The sequence below is a fragment of the Danio rerio genome, chromosome 3, assembly GCF_049306965.1.
Source record: "Danio rerio strain Tuebingen ecotype United States chromosome 3, GRCz12tu, whole genome shotgun sequence".
Lineage (NCBI taxonomy): Eukaryota > Metazoa > Chordata > Actinopteri > Cypriniformes > Danionidae > Danio > Danio rerio.
In genome coordinates, this window is record NC_133178.1 from 13,025,173 (window position 1) to 13,051,015 (window position 25,843).

The 25,843-nt window shown below is 35.9% G+C and overlaps 1 protein-coding gene across 2 annotated transcripts in view; it reads left to right on the forward strand.

Annotated features, from left to right (window-relative positions):
- Positions 1-11,581: 11,581 nt before the first annotated feature.
- The window catches only part of tlcd4b (TLC domain containing 4b), a 64,616-nt gene continuing 50,354 nt past the window's right edge, over positions 11,582-25,843 (forward strand). The window contains exons 1-2 of one of the 2 annotated variants that reach the window (NM_001005924.2): positions 11,582-11,876; positions 24,136-24,288. In NM_001005924.2, coding sequence (NP_001005924.1) covers positions 24,143-24,288 — 146 coding nt within the window. In that variant the 5' untranslated portion in view covers positions 11,582-11,876; positions 24,136-24,142. The remainder of the gene's footprint in view (positions 11,877-24,135; positions 24,289-25,843) is intronic. The other variant, XM_073939910.1, reaches the window with a different exon arrangement.

A 25,843-nucleotide genomic window follows, 5' to 3' on the forward strand; every position in this document is an offset into this window, starting at 1 on the left:
AGAATTTCAAGTTCACCAACTTGACCACGGTATTTTTTTATTTATTGTTTTGTTGCTATTAATATTTAATGTCTGGTTAGTGCTCACGAGGATTTCTCCACCAGCTAGATGTAATGCACAGGCTGACATGACGGCCTTTTTATTATTGTCGCCACAATGCTTTCAGACACCGGATATTCTTGCAGAAAGATTATGTTCTTTATTTCTCTGAGGAGGAAAGTAAAAACAGCATTCCATGGCATCAACTAAGCGGTAAAAATGACCTCTGTACTTTTCTAAAGACAAATGCTGTAACTGACAGTCTGGCTAGTTTCCGTCTGGCATATCGAGTAACTTATTCACATTTGTATCACCATGTGTTTACTGATATGGTTGGGTAAAAATTCAGACTTTCAATTAATGATTCAGTTTTATTAAGTGTGGAATTGAGATTGGATGCAGAATCTCAATTGATATTTGAATGTGAGAAAGTAAAAGATAATTAAATTCAAAGAAATTCTGCACACTGTTTTAAACAGAAGAGCACATTTTATGATGATGGATGGATGGATGGATTAATAGATAGATAGATAGATAGATAGATAGATAGATAGATAGATAGATAGATAGATAGATAGATAGATAGATAGATAGATAGATAGATAGATAGATAGATAGATAGATAGATAGATAGATAGATGGATGGATGAATGGATAGAAGGATGGACGGACAGACGGATAGTTAGACAGACAGACAGGTAAGTAGATAGATAGATAGATAGATAGATAGATAGATAGATAGATAGATAGATAGATAGATAGATAGATAGATAGATAGATAGATAGATAGATAGATAGATAGATAGATAGATAGATAGATAGATAGATAGAAGGATGGACGGACAGACGGATAGTTAGACAGACAGACAGGTAAGTAGATAGATAGATAGATAGATAGATAGATAGATAGATAGATAGATAGATAGATAGATAGATAGATAGATAGATAGATAGATAGATAGATAGATAGATAGATAGATAGATAGATAGATAGATAGATGGATAGACGGATGGATAGAAGGATGGATAGATGGACGAACGGATGGGTGCACGGATGTATAGATAGATAGACGGACGGACGGACGGACGGACGGACGGACGGACGGATAGATAGATAGATAGATAGATAGATAGATAGATAGATAGATAGACGGATGGATAGACGGATGGATAGAAGGATGGATAGATGGACGGACGGACGAACGGATGGGTGCACGGATGTATAGATAGATAGACGGACGGACGGACGGACGGACGGATAGATAGATAGATAGATAGATAGATAGATAGATAGATAGATAGATAGATAGATAGATAGATAGATAGATAGATAGATAGATAGATAGATAGATAGATAGATTGATTGATTGATTGATTGATTGATTGATTGATTGATTGATTGATTGATTGATTGATTGATAGATTGATAGATAGATAGAAGGATGGATAGATAGAAGGATGGATAGATGGACGGACGGACGGACGAACGGATGGGTGCACGGATGTATAGATAGATAGACGGACGGACGGACGGATAGATAGATAGATAGATAGATAGATAGATAGATAGATAGATAGATAGATAGATAGATAGATAGATAGATAGATAGATAGATAGATAGATAGATAGATAGATAGATAGATAGATAGATAGATAGATAGATAGATGGATGGATGGATGGATGGATGGATGGATGGATGGATGGATGGATGGATGGATGGATGGATGGATGGATAGATGGACGGATGGACAGACGGATAGTTAGACAGACAGACAGGTAAGTAGATAGATAGATAGACAGATAGACATATAGATAGATAGATAGATAGATAGATAGATAGATAGATAGATAGATAGATAGATAGATAGATAGATAGATAGATAGATAGATAGATAGATAGATAGAGTTGCTGGGATTCTTCGGCTATGAAGTTGCTAAAGTAATCTGTGGTTGCTAGAGTGTAAGGGTACAGGGTGATATGGCAAAAATGCAATATCAATAATTATTTTCCATATTGAACGATAACGATATATATATTTCGATATAAGTTGTTAATGCTTACAGATTTAATAGAGTACCCCAACAAAGACTGAAGCCACATAAATTGAGGATCCATTAAATGCCAAAACATATCTTCGACCGATAAATATTCAGTGCCCGAAATTTGGGTGAATCACTGATATCAGCACACCTCTAGATTAACATTGTTGCATATTTCTGCTGTGTGATTGGCTCTTAGATCAATATGGAGTATAAAAGTCCAGAGCTTATCATTGTTACTGACTTTAATTTTATCACGATTCAATATAATATCGGCCCAGCTCTAAATGTGAGGGTGATTGCAATGATACTAACATCAATATAGCATTATGTTTGTGTCACTGTACAACAATATTTAATATTTTACATTACTGTGAGGGTTGGGGTAGATGTTAATAAAATACAATTAATGTATAATTTTTTTCATAAGTAATTCTTGTTAACTTCTGGCCACAGCTGTATCCCCTTCTAACAACAACCCCAGCAACAACCCCCAATAGTGTGTGGTTGCTAGAATAATCAAGGCGGTTAAATATTTCATGTTAAATTCATTTCTGAGGGCTAAAAATGTCTTTTCTGAGTGGATCATCTGTGTTGAATTTCTTTGAATTATTATTTATTAATCAAAATGTTCTTCCTGTCATTCCAATTTAACTCTCTGTTTTAAATTCACGCCAAACTCCTTGTAAGTTGAAAGGGAACCGGTTCTGAATTCTTGCACTAACCTGGTGAGAGAATATGTGTGAAAACCTTTTGACTGTCATTTTTATATACAGTGCTCAGCATATATAAATACACCCCTCGCAAATCTATCTTTTAAATGCATGTTTTTAATAGGAAGCTATACAGTATTTGTATCTGATCTTGTCTAACTAAATAGCTTGCGATAACGGTCCAAAACTAGTACAGCCAAATTTGTATGATATCGAAAAATATTAAATACAAATTTTAAAAGAGAAAAAATCAAGAGAAGCAAAAAAATAAAATAAAAAATAGCTTTAATTTTGTAATTTCTAATTTTTTTTTTTTTGCAATATTTTGCTTGAATTTAATTGTATTATCTTCAAATTTCAGAATATGTTTGGTGACTAAAATATTATTTTAATAAATATATCTGTTTAATAAATCTGTTTTGTTCAAATGCACGCAAATACACCTATATTCACTGAAAAATGGATAAAAATATTCATCTTCAAAATGGGGTGTACTCAATTATCCTGAGCGCTGTAGATGACGAATCCTGTCAACTTTTCAAAGCTATTTGACGACTGGTTAACATAAAAAATAGCCTTCACTGCCTAGGTGGCGAGAGCTGAAAAATGAAAGGCAGAGCGAAAAAGATTAACACGAGCATCATCTTCTGTTGGATGAGCATGCACTAATGAATCACTAAGACAGTGTTTCTCAACCACGTTCCTGGAGGACCACCAGCACTGCATGTTTTGGATGTCTCCTTTGTCTGTCACACCCGTTACAGATCTTTCAGCCTCTGCTATTAAGCTGATGATCTGAATCAGGTGTGTTTGGTTAAGGAGACATGACAAGTGTGCAGAGCTGGTGATCCTCCAGGAACGTGGTTGAGAAACACTGCACTAGGAAGAAAGTAAATAAGGTCAATTGAACAATGCCTCAGGCAGCTAAATAAAGCATTGCTCATGGATTCATGTGCTCATGTTTGATCAACTATAATAATTGATATTCGGTCATTTTTTCTACATGGAGGATGCTTATAAGCGGTGTACATTGCTGTATCATAGACCAAAAGTTGTGCACTTCATTTTATAAATCTCTAAATTGGTTGTTTCTGATTTTTTAAATATGTATTTTTGCTTTGAATCACATTTCTTTTCTAACTCACTGTAATAGTGTTAACTTTATTAGACTAATTGTTTGGTACTGTAAGTAAGCTGTGTATGCCAACTGTGTGTACTGTAACCAGACGAGTGTAAACTCTCCACCTAGTTGCACTCCAGATAGATGAAGATTAATGTTTGTTACTTTGACTGTGACATCAAATCTTTCTGATGCCCCTACAGCCTTTACGTCCCGGCGCCAGGTCCAGCCACACTCTGTGCTACGTACAGTTACTGTCTCTGTTGTAAGAGCACCATCTACACACGCTGAACAGACACATCTCAGATCTCGTAAGGGTGAAGTGTGGGATTTATTTATTTTATTTTGTTTTTTTTTATATTTGTACCACTGAAAATTGGAGTTAGCTATGTTTCAATCCAAAGGGGTCATCCTATCTGTCCCAAAATCATCACTTCCATTTGTGCATTTAATAAAATGTGTTAAACATGTATTTATTTGTTTTATACTGTACTGTATACATACATATAGTGGTCCCTCGCTACGAGGCGGTTCACGGTTTTGCAGATTTTATTTATTTACATGCTTTTTTTTTTTTTTTTTTAGAGCGTGTTTAATTCTGTGTCCTGATTGGCTGTAGACCATTGTCAATCAATCTTCTCCATACCGTGTCTCCTGTACAGTACAGAATGCGTTCAGCTTGCCAAATTGACATAAATCTTCGATCGCTAGCACACAGAAGTGCTGTAGAGTACGTTCGCAAGTTTTCTCCCCAACCCCATAATGTCCACAAAACATTCATTTATTCATTTTCTTTTCTCGGCTTAGTCCCTTAATTAATCTGGGGTCACCACAGCAGAATGAACCGCCAATTTATCCAGCGCGTTTTTACGCACACTCATTCAAACTTTAAACAACCATATACACTACGGACAATTTAGCTTACCCAATTCACCTATAGCGCATGTCTTTGGACTGTGGAGGAAACCCACACGAACACAGGGAGAACATGCAAACTCCATATAGAAACGCCAACTGACCCAGCCGAGGCTCGAACCAGCAACCTTCTTGCTGTGAGGCGACAGAACTACCTACTGCGCCACTGCGTCGCCGTTGACAAAACGTTCTACACCGATATTAAATATTTAAAAATATTAATGCCTAAAAGACAAGTGTGTAAAGTGTGTGGTTGGTTTTACAGCCTTAACACATCTATAACATTATATTACATATAAGTTGTAAAAATAAACTTGACTACTTCGGCGTCATGGTGGCGCAGTGGGTAGCATGATCGCCTCAGAGGAAGAAGGTTGCTGTTTCGAGCCTCGGCTGGGTCAGTTCAATTTATGGGTCAGGGCATTTGTCAGGGCGTTTCTGTGTGGAGTTTGCATGTTCTCCCCATGTTTGCGTGGGTTTCCTCCGGGTGCTCTGGTTTCCCCTACAATCCGAAGACATGTGGTACAGGTAAATTGGGTAAGCTAAATTGTTCGTAGTATATGTGTGTGAATGCCAGAGTGTATGGGTGTTTCCCAGTGATGGGTTGCAGCTGGAAGGGCACCAGCTGTGTAAAACATATGCTGCAAAAGTTGGTGGTTCAATACGCTGTGGCGACTTATAGATTAATAAAGGAACTGAGCTGAAAAGAAAACTAACTAACAAATTTTATTGCGGGCAATTTTCAGAGCGTAACTCCCGCGATTAATGAGGGACCACTGTATGTGTATGTATATATATATATATATATATATATATATATATATATATATATATATATATATATATATATATATATATATATATATATATATGTGTGAATAAATATATATATACTCAGTAAAAATTCAGTATATCAAACCAAATATAAGTTTAAAATTAATAATAATAAATTAAGTTTAAATATTTACTTTTAATTGGCGTCTTGTAGTTTTCATCTTCATTTTTTGAGTGCATATTGTAAATTTGATTAAATGCACAAATTGAGTGTACACATAGCTACCTCATTAATTTTGGGGAACAGCTGCTATTGGTCGCCCAATCAGTAACTCCAACTCCAACCCCAAACTCATTCTATTGATTGGGCCAGTGCTGTTGGATTGATTAGGTTTGGCTTCTCAAAGAGTGTTTAATCAATGCTGAAATGTTGAGAATCAACACACTCTTTGTTTATATATAGGCCCGTAGCCAGCCTGGTAAAATGGGTGGTTATTTTTTTCCCAAAAGGAGACCTTTCTGCAATTAAACGCCTCGTTTTCTATTTAATTATGAGATTTAAATACTGAATTTTAGTGTCATTTTAAGCATTTTTCTGAATTAGCTTGTTGGATGCTTATAATAACCACTTATTTTGATTATTTTATCCAAAATCCTATTCAAATCAATTTTAATATGGTACGTTTTTGGTGCTTCACACCTTTTTATTGGTCTTTTTTGTTTGTGTCAAGTCCAGTGTTGCCAGATTGGGCGGTTTTGAATTTGATTTTGCGGGTGAAAAATGGTAAAATTTAAACAGTTTTGAAACGTAAATTTTATATGCAACATAATTAACAGAGCATAACTGTATGCTCCTACTCCATTCAGTTAGGAGTGACGAGTGCATTGCGCAAACCGCGTGGGCCCACCTGCAAGAGGAGGTGAAGGAAAGTTGTATCAAAATCGGACTCCCTTTCACGAACACACACATCACGCAGTGCCTGAAGATAAAATCACATTGATTAATCATGACACTTTTATCGATCATTTTTCTGCTATTAACAGCAAGCGCAAACATAGAAGCGCTGTTTGATTGACAAGCAGCACCTAATTATGGTTAAAAGAATTTAATATGCCAATTGAGATTAATTTATACGCCATTATGAAAGTAAAACATACTCTAATAGTGCAGTGTGTGAGTGAAAGGGGGGGCAGTGTTTCAATGTGATCCGGTTATGTTATGGTTCTGTGACTGCTGGTTGGTTAAAAAATATGACAGTTAAAGTAACTAGGTTAATTTAGAAATTTAAAAAAAAAATTAAACAGTAATCTAATATTTTATGTTTTTTTTGTGTATGTGTGTGCGTTTGGAAGGGTTTTTGGGCAGCTTTTGGGCTGAAAAAAGTCGTATCTGGCAACACTGGTTAAGAATAAGGTCAAAGATTTTGAATAAAAGCTACCTTTAAAATGTTTTCTCAACAATACAATAGCAAAAGATGACTTCTCTTACATCAGATTGCACAGCTTGGACTGGTGAAAAATGTATGTTAGCATTGGCCAAAACTGATTAGCTGAAGTCACACCGAACCGACTGCCAACAGAGCTTTCTGCTTGGTCTTAAAGCCTTTTTTGATGGTTAATTTTCACCATGATGGCATAGCGGTCAAAAAAGGACTAATGAGCTCATGTATGGGACAAATTGAATACCTTTGTCAGGGAGGAGTAGGTGTTCTCAACCACCCAAACCCCCCAATAGCTATATAGGCCCATATAGCTATGGGCCTATATTTGGGATATTAAACAGTGCTACAAGTAATCATCTTGACATGGAAAAAACACACTTCACCTTTATAAATGTCTCACTTGTAGCTTTCTTAAAAGGATATTCAGACAAAAATGAAAATTCTGTCACTGTTTAGTCTCCCTCCGGTGGTTTTAAACCTTTATCAACACAGAAGAAGATATTTTGAAGAAAGCTGAAACCTGTAACCATTGATTTCCATAGGAAGGATAAATTCTCTTGTCAGTCAAGTCAGTATATATATATTTTTTTTGTTTATTTTTATATATTGTTTTGTATTCAATGGTAGATAGAAACTCAAACATGCTTTTGACAAGGGAAGTGTGAGTAAATGATGACAGATTTGTCATTTTTGAATGAACTGTCCCCTTTGTTTTGTCTTTCATACACAACCCCCAACATCCAAACCTAAAAAAGTATTTGTACAGTTTTGAAAATAAGTCTTTTTGTATGAAAAACAAACCCAAACTAAAATAATGAGTGTTGCACACAACATCACTCCTGTGCACCAAGTTGTTTTGTTACATTACTTTGGTGATTTTTATTTCTATACACCCAAGGAGTCATTGATCTGTGTTTTTTGGGGTAATTGAATAAAGTAAAAGCGTGACATGCCTCTGAATCTTTCTTCATCATCATTAAAGTGACATTTAAAGGCTGAACTAGATTAATAAGTTGAACTAGGTGGGTTAGGGTAATTAGGCAAGTTATTGTATAACGATGGTTTATTCTGTAGACTATCGAAAAAAAAAGTTAGCTTAAAGGGGCTAATAATTTTGTCCCAAAAATGTTTTTTAAAAATTAAAAACTGCTTTTATTCTAGCCGAAATAAAACAAATAAGACTTTCTCCAGAAGAAAAAAAACTATTATGAGACACTGTAAAAATGTCCTTGTTCTGTTAAACTTCATTTGGGAAATATTTAAAAGAGAAAAAAAAAATTAAAATGGGCTAATAATTCTGACTTCAATTGTATAAGAAGTGCTAGTCCATGCTCACCGTCTAAACCCTCAGTCACTATTCCCTACATTAGTACACTGATATAGTCCAATAGTCCCATTCAGATGGATTCAAATTTCAATTTCTTTGGTCAGACCCTGCGATATTTATTTTAGTGAGCTGTCTATTATTAACGAAACAAAGTCTTTTGATTTCTGTCATCTATTGGTAATTTTTTCTAAATATTTTCAGTGCCTATTTTTAATTTCACTGCAGTTATTTTATGTCTAATTCAATAAACTCATGTTAAACACTACTTTGAGACATTGTTCACAACTAAATAGTTTTGTATAAAATTTTGGTGGTGACATTTTTTTTAATCTAATATAATAGCAGTTAAAACAAACCGGGAACACTTAAGTAAGAATAAGGATGCCAACACGACATGAGGTTAAATGGTTATGGTTGTGGTTAGAGATTAGGTAGGTTAGGGCGATATTTCCTCTTTATTTCACACTACACATTTTCACACTACACATTAAAATTTACACTGGTGGCAAAATCTGATGGGTAGCGTACTGCACCATCAAAATGTGATACCTACTTTTTGAATAGGAGGTATGACAATCTGACAAGGTAGGACAAATCAACAGAACACCAGTTTCCTCCACAGTCCAAAGACATGCGCTATAGGTGAATCAGATGAACTAAATTGGCCGTAGTGAATGAGTGTGACTAGTTTGGAAGCAATAAAAGTGTTCAGGATGATGCCCAAAATCTTTACACGCAATGACTCTTAAACAATCACTAAATGCACGTTACGCACAGACACACACACACACACACACACACACAAATTGCATATAAATATTTCAGCATTTCACAGTGTAATACTCGAGTACCTTTTAAAAGGCTACTTTTTGCTCATGCTTTGAGTAATATTCACATCAGATACTTTTGCTCTACTCGCACTACATTTTTGGGCAAGTAATGGTACTTTTACTTGAGTATGATTTTTTTGTACTCTTTCCACCACTGACAATAATCCAACATACTGTATTTAAGAGTGTTGGGACAAAAAAACAATCATTTATTCATTCATTTGTTTTCCTTCGGCTTAGTCCCTTTTTTTATCATGGCTCACCACAGTGGAATGAACCGGCAACTATTTTAGCATATGTTTTACGCAGTGGATGCCCTTCCAGCTGCAACTCAGCACTGGGAAACACCCATACACTCTCACATCCTCACACACTACGGCCAATTAAGCTTATTCAATTCACCTATAGTGCATGTTTTTGGGGGAAACTGGAGTACACGGAAGAAACCAATGCCAACACGCGGAGAACATGCAAACTCCACACAGAAATGCCAACTGCCCTAGCTGGGGCTCAAACCAGCAACCTTGCTGTGAGGCAACAGTGATAACCAGTGAGCCATAATCATAAGCACTTATTATTCCTGAAAGTTGCCTTTTGTGTCAATTTGTATTTAATGGCCAAATGTTGGTTCCACCCATGTTTTCATATTATGGTCTTTTCTTTGAACTGACTGATAAAAACATCCTACTAATTATAAGTTGATTTCAACCTTAAAAGAAGTTAGTAATCATGTTGTCTAAATGCTGTAGTCAAGGTCTGTCAAGGGAAATAAGAGAAGACTATTCAACTTCTGTTGTGTGATCTATGCAATCCAATATGATGTTTAATACAGCTTCTTCACGATGGACGTCCAGTGTTCTCCAGCCTCTGGCGCCTAGACTGCAGATACGCCCAAGAAACTTGGCCAGAAGATGGTCATGCCTGACTAAGCCTGGTTTCTCTCATGTTTGTATTTTTTTTCTTTTACTTTCGTCAATTGGTGAAGTTTGTTCCTCGCCACTGGCTTGCTTGATTTGGGACTTGTGGAGCTGCGCACCAAGGGATTTGCTCTTCAGTGTTTGGACTTTCAATAGTGAAAATTAAACAACACTGAACCAAACTAAACTATACGTCAACTCTGAAAACTGGACTGACACCGCTTCAATCTACTAGAACTTCATTGTTAAGCTGCTTTGACACAATCTACATTGTAAAGCGCTATAGAAATAAAGGTGAATTGAATTGAATAGATAGGGGTCAAAGAAACAAACATTTCATTTGTAAGCAGCTGCAGACAGTTTGTTCGAGACTTTCTCTGGAAGCAATTTAAAACCAACAAAACAAAAACAGCTCAAAGCTTTCACTGTGCTCCCCCCAGTTAGTTTCCACATGTTGTGTCATTGCGTGGTCAATATTGCACAACACATGAAACAGACACTATCAGCAAAATAAATCCTGCTGTCTCATACTTTAGTGCCTTTCTGCTGGGGTTCGTGTGTGTTATATTAATACAGTATGTTAAATCATAAAAGGCTTGTACAATAATTAATTATTTTAATTTTCAAAGTGAGCATTTTCTAAACTATCTCTCTCTCTCTTTGGCATTTTCTCTTTTTTCCTATTAAAATTGTGACATGGATTAAGAAAAACGTGTAGATGAAAGTTTTATTTACACCATACATTTCAAAAATTGTTTAAAAATGTATTTGCTGTGAATTTACTCCTTCAGTTAAACTTTTTATTTGTTTAATTGAATATTAAATATGTTTTAAATGTAATATTTTTTATATTATGCATTATATTGTCCCATAGTCAAAAGTTGGATGAACAAAATATACAGACAGACAGACAGACAAACAGACAGATATATAGATAGATAGATAGACAGACTGACAGATAGATAGACAGATATATAGATAGATAGATAGACAGACAGACAGACAGACAGACAGACACAGGCATATTCAGGTTAATTTAAATATATAAGTTGAATTCAATTAAGCTTAGGAGTAATTTTAACTGAAATTACGTTAAACAGCTTGCATAACTTTAAAAAATTAATTAGAAACATTATTAACTTTAGTTTAATACTGTATAATAAACATAAAAACCTATGTTGTTTGTTGACTTATTGATTAGTATGTTGAATTAGTGATTAGCTACTGATTTTTGAATGCAGACAGAAATATGAATCAATAAAACATTTACATCTACAACAAAAACAAACATGGGTTTGTGTACATGAAAGCATAAGAGCAATGTTTTTATATTAATAAACAAGTCGTCGTAATGCGTGTCTTTTATTTGTGAATTAAAGCAGGCTGAAGGTTGTAGTCTGGGGGCGTAGCTTTATTAGGGGTGTGTGCTGGGAGGGGAAGTGGGCGGGGCTCGTGCTGACGTAACCGCGCAGCCTGCCTGTCAGTACGGTGGAGAAATGCAGTGTTTGCTGCAGCGGCGCATTGGAGGTTTATGAAATCCTTGCGTGTATTTCTTTTAAAGGTGGGGAAATGGCCTCGCTCCAGATGTACAGGTTTATTCGCCGGTTGGTCGCCGAAAACGTGCGCTTTTAAAAGGCAGCGAGTGGGCTAAACGCTCGCCAGCCGTCGCCATCTAGATAAAAACTGGGTTCGCGGACAGAAGAAAGAAGACAACAGGATCTGGACACGTTTACACAAACCTATGAGACTCTTATCAGGTAATGTACACTGGAAATGTCATCCTCGAAGCGTGTGTGTACCGAAGCATCGCTGTCCGCACCTGTCACATGCATTATTTACACGGCCATTGTTAACACGACAGATGAATAGAAAAGTTTAGCGCGCTGGATTCGGCTTGGACACTCGTTTCAAGTCGCTACGTGTGCAGAATTGTCCTGCGCACTGCTCATGCTACACATTTTCTGCATACTAGAGGCTGGATTCCCCCTGTGCGCGACAGTATTATTGGCGTTGTTATTGTTTGAGAGTCGAGGACGGTTACGCAGGTCATTATTATGCAGGCGTTATGGTGACGTACTCGAGAATTACGATGCAGCGCGCTTTCTTTTATCTTCAGAATTCAAACTTCTTGTTATTCGGGCCATACTGGACTTGCTCACTGGAACGAGCTTCCGCATGATTTGCTTATGATCGCTGACATTGGCCTTGTCACAAGTTTGTTGGCACACGGCGTCTTGACATACATGAAGATGCAATATAGGTTTTAGTTTTTCTTTTAAAGAAAACAGCAACAACATTTCCCCTTTCGAAATAGCATATAGTGTGTATCCTGTTCCCTTTTTCAGAACTAAAAATAATAATAGCCACCAAGCATTTAAATTTTCGTTATAATGTATTAGCACAACGACAACCTCTTCTCATTCGCCGTTTAGTTAAGCAATAAATCATACCAAAAATCTTGTCAGTCATACTTTGATCAAGACACATTTGTACCACAACAGTAGGCAAAAGTCATTTTCTCGGCATAAGTCATACATGTATAAAGGAGCTTTCCATTGTTGCACAGTTTGTTAGGATAAGACAATATTTGGGAGAGATACAGCTGTTTAAATACCAGGCTTCTGAAGGCTCAAAAAAGCCTAAAGGTTAGGAAAATTGCCCTTTTAAGTTTCCCTTTACATATATATATATATATATATATATATATATATATATATATATATATATATATATATATATATGAGCAATTCCAGCGTTATGGATGTGACATTTGCAGTAAAATCTTAAAACATAAATTTACGTAGAAAGTATACGTTAACATTATATTGAAACATCTGTTTATTTATTTCCAAAAACAACTAAACACAAAATATGGAAGCAGAAAAATATCAATCTGTAAACATATTTAATATTTTAAATTAGGGAAATGAACATGCGTTATAGATGTGACAAAAAAATCTGTGAGTTTACAGTAAACAACATACTTTGTAGAAATTCTGTAAATTAAACTGCACAACCCAAAAGCAATCATGCTAATCAAAAGGGTAAGAGTTTACTCACTATAGAACAAACATAATTGATTTAATTTAATTGAATATTTTTGCATTTATGAGGAAAAAGCTCTGTTACAGATGTGACAGATTTAAAAATGGCATTGTGGGATTTTGGTAAATCATAAATAATAGTTTGAAAACATTAACAGAGACATTTTTGAGTATTTTAAAGCACTGTTAAATACTTGCTTTCACAAAAAAACTGTTGACAGTTTGGCTAAAATGCAAAGGGTTGACATTTGCATGGACTTGCTCATTATATATATTCTATTATATATATTCCATCATTATGGATGTGACGTTTGTAGTAAAAACTCAAAGCATAAATTTGCATAAAAAGTGTATGTTAACATTACATTGAAACTTTTGTTTATATTTTCCAGAACAACTGACCGCAGAGTTATGAGATCAGAAAATATACATGTTTTGTACTTTAAATGAGGAAAATAAACATGCGTTATGGATGTGACAAAAAAAAGTCTGCGGGTTTACAGAATACAACATACTTTGTAGAAATTTTGTAAATTTAAACTGCACAATCCAAAAAAAACAATGATAATCAAAAGGATATTAATCAGCTCTCTATAAATGAAAAATGAATGGTTTTATTTGATTTAATATTTTTTTACATTTATGAGGAAAATGTGTCGTTATGGATGTGACATCTCTCCGTTATGGGTGTGACAGACATTTTTATAACAGATAATCACCATCAACAGTACTGCTGTGTTTAGAGTAAATGTCCAGCAAGAATTTTCCCTAATTTTCACTCAAAATGAAAAGTTTTCTCACTATTTACTCTCCCTCAAATAGTTTCAAGCCTTTATGACTGTCTTTTTTTCTGTTGAACATAAAAGAAGATATTTTGAAGAATGTTAGAATCCGGTAACCAAACTAGAATCCTATGGAAATACCTAAAGGTTTCCAGCCTTTTTAAAGATAACTTCTTTTGTGTCAGGAGAAAGAAAGAAACTCATACAGGTTTTAAAAACCAATGAAGGGTGAGCGAGTGAGTGACAGAGCGTACAGTTATTTGTCACGAATGTACAGTTATTTGTCGTGCCAATAAAGCACCTAAAATGTGAAATGTGACAGAAGTTTTGTTTTTGGGTGAAATATCCGTTTAATTAATAGGCATTTATTTAGTTTTTATTTATTAAAACCTCGTGATATGTTACATAAAATTAAAAACAAGTTATTTGTCTCAGAAACTTACTACTAACTGACTTGTGTTGCCAAGTTTAAGGTGTATCCTGGTATTGTACATCGGCGTGTGTCATGTATAATGACTGACTTGACTAAACAGATGCCAGTCAACCACAGACCTGCTTTGAAAAGAAAAAAGAAGTCAAGCCTAAATCGATGTGAAAACCTTGTAGTGATGGGCAGTATCATAGATTTTTATTTAGGTTTTTTTTAGGACAACAGTATCTTCAGCAGAAAAAAATATCCAACAATGCCATTTTAAATTGTGAAGAAATCTGTGTTTTAAAACTAATGAAGACAGCAGAAGTCAATGATTCATTTGAATTATTTAGCCTGACATGTTTACTGTTCCAAAATATTACAAATCTTTCAAAAAATAAAATATATTGTTTTCAAAGGGTGGAAAAAGTTATGTTTTTTACCCAGACATTTAAAAAGAATATATTTTATAGCAGTATAGTATATATATATATATATATATATATATATATATATATATATATATATATATATATATATATATATATATATATATATATATATATATATATATATATATATACTATATATATATATATATATATATATATATATATATATAGGATATACTATATATATATATATATATATATATATACTATATATATATATATGTATATATATATATATATAGTATATACTATATATATATATATATATATATATATATATATATATATATATACTATATATATATATATATATATATATATATATATATATATATATATATATATATATATATATATATATATATATATATATATATATATATATATATATATATATATATTTATAGCAGTATTTTATAGCTTATGTTGTTGTAACCTAGTGTATTTAATTGGCATCCATAATTCCCTAAACTCCTTTATTCCCGGCACAGCCTCATTAGAGTCTTGTGACCAGCCATGAACGTCAGTGGTTATGTAGTCGTCTGTTGTTGAAAGGTTACCTGCGTAACATTTATACTACAGTATGTAGAATGTGCTCCATATGTGTTCTTAATAGGAGGAGACCACATGTTGGCTCTCACCTTATTTTAGACTGTAGATTGATTTACAATGGAAATGTTAAAGAGATAGTTCACTAAAACTATCTGATGAAAAATATGATGAAAAATATTCATCACTTTATCCACGAGGCACTGGATTTAGCTCAATGTGCAAACATTTAATCATCATTACAGCCTTTTGTCCACATTACACTGCCATTGACTTAGTGTTGGGTGTAATTGGCTACAAAGTAACTAATAACGGTATATATTTGAACTTTTCTGCTGAAAAAGTAAAGGGTGTGTGTCCACCAAAGTGTTTTTGCACTGCAGAAACGCGAGTACTGATATTAAAAATGTTCAGCTGTGATCGTTTTTGGAGTTCAGAGTTTGTTTTTTGGATTCTATGGTAAAGGGTATCTCTGCTGTACCATTACAAGTTGCATCTGAAATCACTTCCTTCAATACTAGTATGTTAAAGGTGCAGTATGTAAGTTTGACACCCAGTGATTGAACTAGGTGTTGCACCCCTTGTTCAAAACGCGCACAGATGCAGGTTGCCAGATTGTTGACACCATCAAAGGCTGATTTAAATTGTGTTCTAATAAATAAAAGACATGCGATAGAAGGAATATTTTCTATATTATAGGATTTATAGGGTTTTTGCCCTAGCCAACACCTAAAACATATTTTAGAAACTTCTATTTCTTGAAGAAAACTGACAATGGAGGTACACCTCCTGTGCTTTTTTTCAGTGTTAAATGCTAATAATGTGAGTTTGATTGCCATTTTACATTACATTTATTGCCAAACTACTGAAAGCCGCAGCAGAGAGTTCACCTCAGATTTTGAAATTGAAATAAACTGTTTGAGATTGAACTTTAGAACTGTGACTCAAAACCAACACATATCAGTGATTCAGCATCTACATTTAAAGGGCCATGAAACCCCCTCGTTTCAGCAGGGTGTTTTCACACCTCTACTTTGGAAAAAGTCAGAAAAGTGGGCGTGTCCAGCTCTGTTTAGGGGGGAGTGTCGGAGGAACTAAAGTGGGATGGTGTGGGAGTGTCTATTTGGGCACGCGTGAGTTTCAGTCAAAATACTCACACATGAGAAAGTGATGGTGTTTAACCTACATGGACATCTGTAGTCGAATTATTTGCCAAATTATTAAATGTTGGACTTTAACTGCAGTTTGGCTCTTTCATTCAGGGAATTCATTCATGCCCCTCGCGACAAACGCGATATTTGATTCGAGGAGCTGCTCTAAGCGTGTATTTTTCATGCAATGTTTGATACCGCACGGCGAATGAGAGAAAAAAAAAAACTCTGCATTTCCCGGAAACTTAGATGCACACGCCAGGTAGCGTCAGAAAGCCGCGTGTGTTATTCCGGTCACAAAATGCGGTGCTATGTTTGCACTCAGTGCAATAGTTAACTTAATTCGATACGAACAAACTGAATAAACAAAGAGCACTGGTCGCTCACTTACCAAATCTGTAGAGACAGGACAATCACCAGCAACTAGAGCTGCGTCTTTATGAAGAGGAGACTAACGTTACAAGCGAATCCGGATTTCAGCGTTTGCAGATGAGAACAGCTCTCAGGTAAACAATGTTCCTCCTTAGACACGTAAGTTATTGTTGTCGAGCGTCGTGTACACTGTTAATCCACACGTGATTCAGATGAGCTCTCACAGAGAGAAAATGAAAACGAAACTTAATGGCAGCAAACTATAAAAGCAACACTTCACGCTTGTTTTGCCAACACAACGTGGCGTCTCTGTGGCGTAAACACGGTGACACTAATGAATATTAATGAAGTTGCTCAATAGAGCGCGCTGATTGGTTTGAACCAAGCCTTACTCGTGCATTAATGCATCACACTGTAAGACGTAATAAGACACACTCTGGCACAGACGCCCAGTCTGCACGCTGGAATACACGCTAATATGTCATGACCGTGACGCAGCTTCAAAAATTCGTTTTAAACAGGAAGTACGAATTTGCTTGAAATAACGCAAAAACAACCAATTTACACTTTTTAGTGAAATATAGGTGTCCTAATAGTGTTTTTAGCAGTGTGGGACACATATACGACTGTCAACAGCTCAAAAAATGTGTTTTGGTGTTTCGTGACCCTTTAATAATGTTAAATAGGTTAATTTATATATAAATTCGGTTATAAATCTTACCGTTTCGTTGGAGTGCAGTAAGTGCACTATTCTGTGCTTCTGAATGGCTGCGTTTAAATTTCTGTCGTGCTTCATCTGGTGCAAACAGCCAAATTGCTTATCACTGCAAATCTCATCAGGTAGCGTGTTGTTAGGACACAGGGTTACAATGTCACCTAATGTTCATAATATTTATATTATTTGCTAATTAATAACCACCTCATGTGGAACTCTGAATCTGTATCTCATTTCGGAGTTTGCTACTGTCCACCGGAGGTCACATTTCGGTCGCTGACACATGCTTTGAGAGTCTTCCTGACTGAAGGAATGAAATGCACAGTTTTCCATGAAGGCAACCTGGGGTGCTGAAATATAGTTGGCTAAAGTGGCAGTGGGCGGGTTGAAAGAACTAAAACGAAGACTGTGTTCTGGCACATTATGCACATTTTCAAAGCAGAATATCTGACTTCAGCATTGTTTTTCAGATAAAAAAAGAATGTTCACTTAGCATGTTTCTTTAAATATCTGCAAATATATGATGGTATTTTTATGCTTTAGAAGAGTCAAAAATGTACATACAGCACCTTTAAAAACAGTATGCAAGTCGAGTAGTATGTCCTAATTCATAGTATTGGAAAAAGAGTATGCAAGAAATGCCTGGATGACCTACTGCTTCGGTTGAGATTCTAAGGTGTGCACTATTAATGATCTCGCAAAAGATTTCTTGAATGAGAGTGATGCGTCGCAACTTACACAGTTAGGTCACATGATCATGACAAATGGAATGAGTTCCATTCATACTACTCACATTCACACTATATAGAATGTAGTAAATTCAAATGTAGTACCCACACGAGAAATTAGCCGATTTCAGATGCAGACGAAGTCTTCAGCAGATTATTAATTGACAGTTGAGTGGTATTGTCCCTTTTCTCGTTTACTTTGACAGCTAACTCTAAGGTGACACTAATAGGTACTGCATTTTTGAACTCGCAATGGCTAAAATGCAACGAGCGCTCAACGCTGACTGTAAAACACCTGCTCGTGCCACACTATGCCGCAGGTGCTTAAAAAATGCAGCGCTACCATTGACAACAACAGAAAGCAAATGCTCCGGTCGAGAAAAATACTTTAGTGGACACAAACGTTAAAGAATTACTTTTTAAAGTTAATTATAACGTACTTGCCTTAAATACTGTACATAAATAAAACAGTTCGAATAAATTCAGAGCAGTAATATTTTTATATGTAAAAAATATTTATGTTTTTAAACTAATGAAGTACAATTTAAGCATACACTTAAATTTGTTTAATTTTTTTGGTCCTGCTATGGATTTCAACGGCTGTTTTCTTAACAACATTTTTCATTTATCTGCGTTTGTTTTCAACAGAAGAAAGAAACTTATAAAAGTTAAGAACCACTTGAGTGTGAGAAAATGATGAGGAACTTTTTCTTTTTTGAGTGAACTATTGCTTTAACTAATAGGGCAACAGTAGCCTGCTTGCTCGATTAAAGAAATCCTTTGTCCAGATAACATTAGAAGCCAGTCTGCTCTTCTTTAATCAATATTGCACTGTTGGAGTCTTGTCAGTACCTGGATAAATGATTTAAACCTGTTAGTTTAATCTTAATTAAGCGCAGCCACATGTTTACTCGCATTTTTGGTGGGATTAATGGGGTTGAGCTCATTATTCGTGCGTTTGACCCGATCCTGAGAGGTTTCGCAATGGTTCAAGTAAATGCCTTCAGTTTGCAAGAGATTGGAATAAACAGCCATTTCACTGTGTGAAGGAATTCTGTGTGTTTGGAAACACACATGCCTTGTTTGCTAAAAAATAATGTCAAAAATGTGTTTCATATTTGGTTTCAGTTTGCCTCATTGCTGTGTGAAGTAATCTGAAGAAATGTGCTTTTGCAAAGGCATTGATGCATGGGATGGTAGCTCCTGTGTGTGTCTGTGAGTTTGTGTGCACTGGTTTGGGATGTTTACGAGGATGCACATTTGCATGATGACATGGATATGATCTATGCATTACAATTTATGAGGACATGCAAATTAATGTGTCCTCATAATGCTTTAAATCATACTTATGTTTCAAACAAGGGTAGGGATTAGTGTATAGTGATTTAAAAAACATTACGCCAATGGAGAGTCCTCATAAACCACCAAAAACAGTAACTGTGTGTGTGTGTGTGTGTGTGTGTGTGTGTGTGTTTGTGTGTGTTTGTGTGTGTTTGTGTGTGTGTGTGTGTGTGTGTGTGTGTGTGTGTTTGTGTTTGTGTTTGTGTTTGTGTTTGTGTTTGTTTGTTTGTTTGTGTGTGTGTGTGTGTGTGTGTGTGTGTGTGTGTGTGTGTGTGTGTGTGTGTGTGTGTGTGTGTGTGTGTGTGTGTGTGTGTGTGTGTGTGTGTGTGTGTGTGTTTCAGCTTGATATTGTGATACAGCTTGAAAAATACCAGATGACTCAATCTAACTCTTCAGCGTGCTGGGGGACAGTGACCCCAGTCTATAATGAGACACACACATTTATTACATTCCTCTTGCCTCTGGTGCTCATTTTTTGGAGATTTGGAGACACTGAACAGATAAGATGCTTCCTTTCCTGTCTTGTGTGTTTTTTTTTTCCTCAACTTTTTATAAATTTGATCTATTTTTTTTACATTCATTAATCTTTTTAGACTATTGTTTTAACAGGACTTGTTTTAGCTCTGTTTCGATTTTTACAACATTCATACATTATATAATGTATAAAAGTAAAGGGACATTAATTTTAAATATAAATAAAAATAATAACTATTTATATGCACAGGTGTCTTCAGTGTACTGTTTCTAGCGCATCTGACCAGTGAATCCAGCTCGTGTAATCAATTTAACTGTAGTTGCTAATTTCTGTTTGATTAGTTTAGTGAAATAAAAACCACATCAATTATTTTTCAAAGGAGGTAACTTTATTGATCTTTATTGTTGTCTAGTGATGGGAAGTTCGGATCATTTTACTGACTTGGATCTTTGAGTCTCGTTCATCAAGATGAACAAATCTTTTTTCGAGTCATTTCGTTAATTTGGTTCAATTTGCCAAAATATTATTAAAATGTTACGAATTGCTTCCAAACACATATACAACTAGGACATATACAACTATAACAAGGAGAAAATAATAATTCAATGTTTACCTGCTCTTTTGTCTATGAAGGCATTGTTTTCTCTTTGCTCAGCTCACCTCTTCATGTCTTCAAATATCAGGGGTTCATTCACGTTACACTGACAGTCACATATAATCTAAATCAATGCACAGTCTAAGCCGATAGGAGCCATGATCGTTCGTTCATCACGTGACAGAATGACTCAAACCAGAGGACTCAAGAGATGAACGGTTCAATTCTTTTTCCGACTCTAAATGCGTATGATTTGCCCGTGAGGAACGAGTGACTCAGACCAGATCGAGGACTCGTGAGATGAACAGATCAAAACTTTTTCCGGCTCTAAACGCATATGATTGGCTTGTGATGAACGAGTGACTCAGACCCGATAGAGGACTCGAGAGGTAAGCGGATCAATTCTTTTTCCGGCTCTAAACGCATATGATTTGCTTCTGACAATGTGATGAAGACTTAAAATTAATGATACTACCTGCACAAATGTGCGCACGCGCGGATGAACAAATCACTCCCTGAGAGGACTCGTAGTTCCCGAGTCATATTGAAGATTCGTTCAAAAAGAACGAATCGTTCATGAACGACCCATCACTATTGTGATCCGGATAGTCATCATACTTTGTGTAAAAGTGGAGGAGGAAGGGTGAAGAACAAAACAATACCTTCAGATTCAGAGATCAATCTAGTTCACGCTACATTTAAACATCTCACAAAAATGTTCAAATTTGTCATTACACTCAACATAAATGTAACTAAAACAACGCAACATAAATGTTTGATTTATCTTGAGTGTAATGACAAACTTAATGTTTTTGTGAGAGGCTTTAGATTTATTTATTTTTTTTAGTTTAATGTACATTCAACATACTCCATGATTCACTGCACAAATAATTGGACAACATTTGGATTAGTACAATAAATTGAAAACACTCTGTGGCATCTTTAATATATTTTAAGATATATTTTTTGGTTTTATATTAGGGTTGGGTCGATAGACGATGCCATCGTCCATCGCTGATAGCCATCACGATGCTGAGCCGTCATCGCTATCCTCCGCCACCGTCGCTGCAGCAACCCGCTCGCGAAAAATACACATTTAGGCCCCATTTACACTAATACGTCTTAGTTTTAAAATGACATATTAGAACGAAAACGATCTACGTCCACTCTGCTGTTTCTTCTAGCATTTCTGAAAAGCCTTCCTTTTACACTATACTGCTGAAAACGCTCATCACGTGACCACACACACAAACACTGTCATGCGCTGCAGCCTCTGAGCTCCAGCAGTCAGCGCAGAGAGCAGTGCATGTCAGACAGTTTATCAAGGATGTACTGCTGGATTGCGTCTAGTTGTTAAAGTGATATATAATTAATCTCGTCTCTGTCTAACGACTCTTCATAAATAATTAATTCACCGCTGCCTACGATGACCATGCCATCATCCATTGCGATGTTGCACATTAGACATTGTACCATGCTAAATTGGTCGACATCGCCCAACCCTTTTTTATATAAGCAGGTATTTATTATAATATTTACTATATTTGTTTTATCCTAAATGTTTTTTGCAAGAATAAAAGGTAATGAAGCTGACATGGCGTTAAAGGTAATACAATCTAACCTCATCATAACATCAATACGTGTTGTGATACTGTTAATGTTTACTTGATACTGTTTACGAACTAATAATAATAATAAAGAAATGAGGGATTAAGGAAATGTGGTACAGCTACTACAGTTTTTTGTGTTATTGCTGTTTTATTAGTAGTAGATTACTTTGGGGAGGGCGTGAATATTGTCAGGAATTCAAGGAGTAAAATTTTTTTTTTTTTATTATTTAATCAAGTGATCAATGACAAGATAACCCAAAGATTGTTGTTGTTAAAATGTCTATCTAATACAGCGAATTCCAAGCTTTACACTACAAGTAGTACAATATAATTACATTTTTAGGTAGTAAGCCTTCCACAAGCTTTTATTTTTTTAGATTAATCTCCTAGGGCTTTAATGGCCACATACGTGGACAGCACATTTTAGCTCTTAAGTGGCTATTTAAAAAACTTTGAATGTTTTATATTTTGTTACAGACATGCAGTGTCATCCTGACTGTTTTTGTGTTTTTGTGTTTTGCAGCATATGAAATGTCCCAAACACTATTTTAACTGTCCAAAATGGGCAAAACATTTTTGTTTTTTTTCTCTCTGATAGTCAAAACATGTTCAAAATTATGTACGTGTTATTAATGCATTTTTAAAAAGTCAGGAAAAAGTATTTTATGTAAGTTCGGACCACGAGTCCACATATATGGAGATTATTTTTCTCTAAAAGTTCATCATATCAAAAGATAATTATTAGGTTCCAATATGTGTAACCCCACCGTTTCTACTCAACCCAATCCGCTCTGAGCTGGTATCGAACCGACGACCTTCCGCATAGGAATCGGTTGCTCTAACAAGGAGGCTAAAGACCATGGCTTCTAGTGTCAGTCGCTAGAGCACCTTTAGAGGTCAGAGGAGTGAGGTTTACCTGCATAACACTTACTAGCTGGCCTCCGTTACACTCACCCCCCTAAACCTCACTCCCATCCGGGTCACGGTACCAATGTAATCCCGCCGGTCCTACGCCACCCAACTCTCTCCGAGCTGGTATCAAACCGGCGATATTCCGCATGGGATTCGGGTGCTCTACCAAGGAGGCTAAAGACCATGGCTCCTAGCGTCTGTCGCTAGAGCACCTTTAGAGGTCAGATGAGTGAGGTTTACCTGCACAGCACTTACTAGCTGGCCTCCGTTACGTATGCTCTAATAGCAAAGAGAAATAAAAAAATGCATGTAAAAAAAAAAAAAAAAAAAAAAAAAAAAACAGCCTGGGCCTTAAAAGGTTAAAGCTCACATTTCGTTCGAGGTGAAATTCCTGCATCAGTAAGATAATATGTTGCATGAGTCTGGATTAAATCCTTTCAGACGTCTAAATGTAAACATTTTAAGCAACTGCTGCTCTTTTCAGATTTAAAACTTTGACAATAATTAAATTTTTGGACTTTTTGTAAACGTAAACTTCATTCAGAATTATATAAAAGTGATTTAAAGGTTTTTTTGTTCCTGCTCTTGCATTCACCATCACTCTTTCCCAGTGGGATAATCTTCTTTCTGAAAAACACTGGAAAACAATGAACTCCTTTCACAGTATAGCACACAAAAAAATAACTTTCCTTTTCAGTCAACTTCTTTCCTCATGAACCGATTAAATCCCAACACATAGTCTTTGTGAAATGAATGAGCAGTCAATCAGAGGCTCGCGTTTGGTAAGAGTTTACCCGATGATGATGCTGTAAATGTGGTTAACACAGCTTTTGCCTGCAGCAGTGCGTGACGGTGTGTTGTGTGTTGTCCCTGTGCAGGTGAGAGATGGATATGAGAGAGGTGTATGTGGTAGCCGGCAGCTTCGTGGGTTTCCAGCTCTTCTTCTCCTGCGTCAGTCCCGTTCTGTCTTCCAACTTCACGCAGGGTTATGGGAAACTTCCACCGAACAAACTCAACGACTGGAACTCCAGGTATTGCTCACATCTGCTTTAACGAGGGTCATGGTGGAAATGCATGGATGCTGAACAGTTTAAATGGACATTGGATGGGTAACTAGATATGTATGAATGAAAGTCAAAATAATTAGCCCTCCTGTGATATATATATGTATATGTATGTATATGTATATGTGTGTGTATTAGGGGTGTCAAAATTAATTGTTTCTTTGGTGCACCGCGATGCAGACGCGGACAATAAAGTATCTGTTCAGCAATAATCATAACCGGTTATTATGTACTGACGTCATTTATCTCCTATGCTCTCTGTCGCGAGGGAGGTGAGCGCGAGTATTTACAACACTTAGCCAACTCAGGGCCGGCCCGTGGCATAGGCACCATAGGCAAACGCTAAGGGTGCTGTATACCCAGGGGGGCGCCAGAAATGAGCGCGGTTCAGTTGGTTTTGTTTTCAATATTCCTGACACACATTCAGTTATAGACGCCAATAACTCAAAAACCTCTAACCCTAAAAAGATCTAAAGTGAGTTTCCTACAAAAAGACAAAGCTGGTTATGTTTCACAGCTGTCTTTCTTTTTTTCGCTCGACATTACGATCACTGCTCCGTTTAAGCCCTCACAATATGTGTTTAGCCGGGACAGCTCGCGCTGTGGAGCTCTCAGTAAGGGACCGTCGGAAAAGTGCCTCTTTTTTTTTTTTTCTCGTTTTTCTGCTCCGCTCAGCGCGAGCTCTCCCTGTTGCGAGGGCTTAAGTGTGTGTGTGTGTGTGTGTGTGTGTGTGTGTGTGTTTGTTTGTTTCTTTGGTGCTGTCTATGTTTGTGTATGTGTTCGAATGAGAGACAGTGTGGTACTGTGTGTCTGTGCGTTTATACAGACAGCTTGCTATAGCCTCCCCCCTAAAATATAACACTGTATATGGAAAGCATTGTCAATGCACTGTGATGCACCGAGATATCGAATTGAACCGAATCGAAGGCATGATAATCGTAACCGAACCGTGAGACCAGTATAGGTTCACACCTCTAGTGTGTATGTATATGTATTCAAGCTGATATATTATGCACAACAACAAGCTGAGCGTTTTTTGGACGTGCGCGAAAAGGACGTTAATGTTCACTGAAATTTACACATCGGCCTCTGGTGGATTTACGAGAAATTTCTTGTATAGGAAAAACTTTCCCAGTAACATAATTGAGATTGTACACAGTGCCCTCTAGTAGATTCACAAAAACTAAAACTGCAGGACTGTGTTGTCCAGGGTATATATTTGTCAGTTCTCAAAAATTTAGTCCTGGGTACATATTTCCAATGAGCATGGGTTGTTAATTTCAGTAACATTACTGAATGGTATGCAAATGCTTATATTATTTATGTACAATACCGTTTGTAAAGCAATTATTTTTCTGTCTTTTAATAGATATATGACAGACTTAAATTTTTTTGACCAAACAAGCATTGTTAAACTTAAATATAATATTATATAATATTAAATATAATAATTATATAATATTACATTATAAATAGGATATTATATAATAATATTTTATTTCATTCGTTAAGTTTTTAGTTA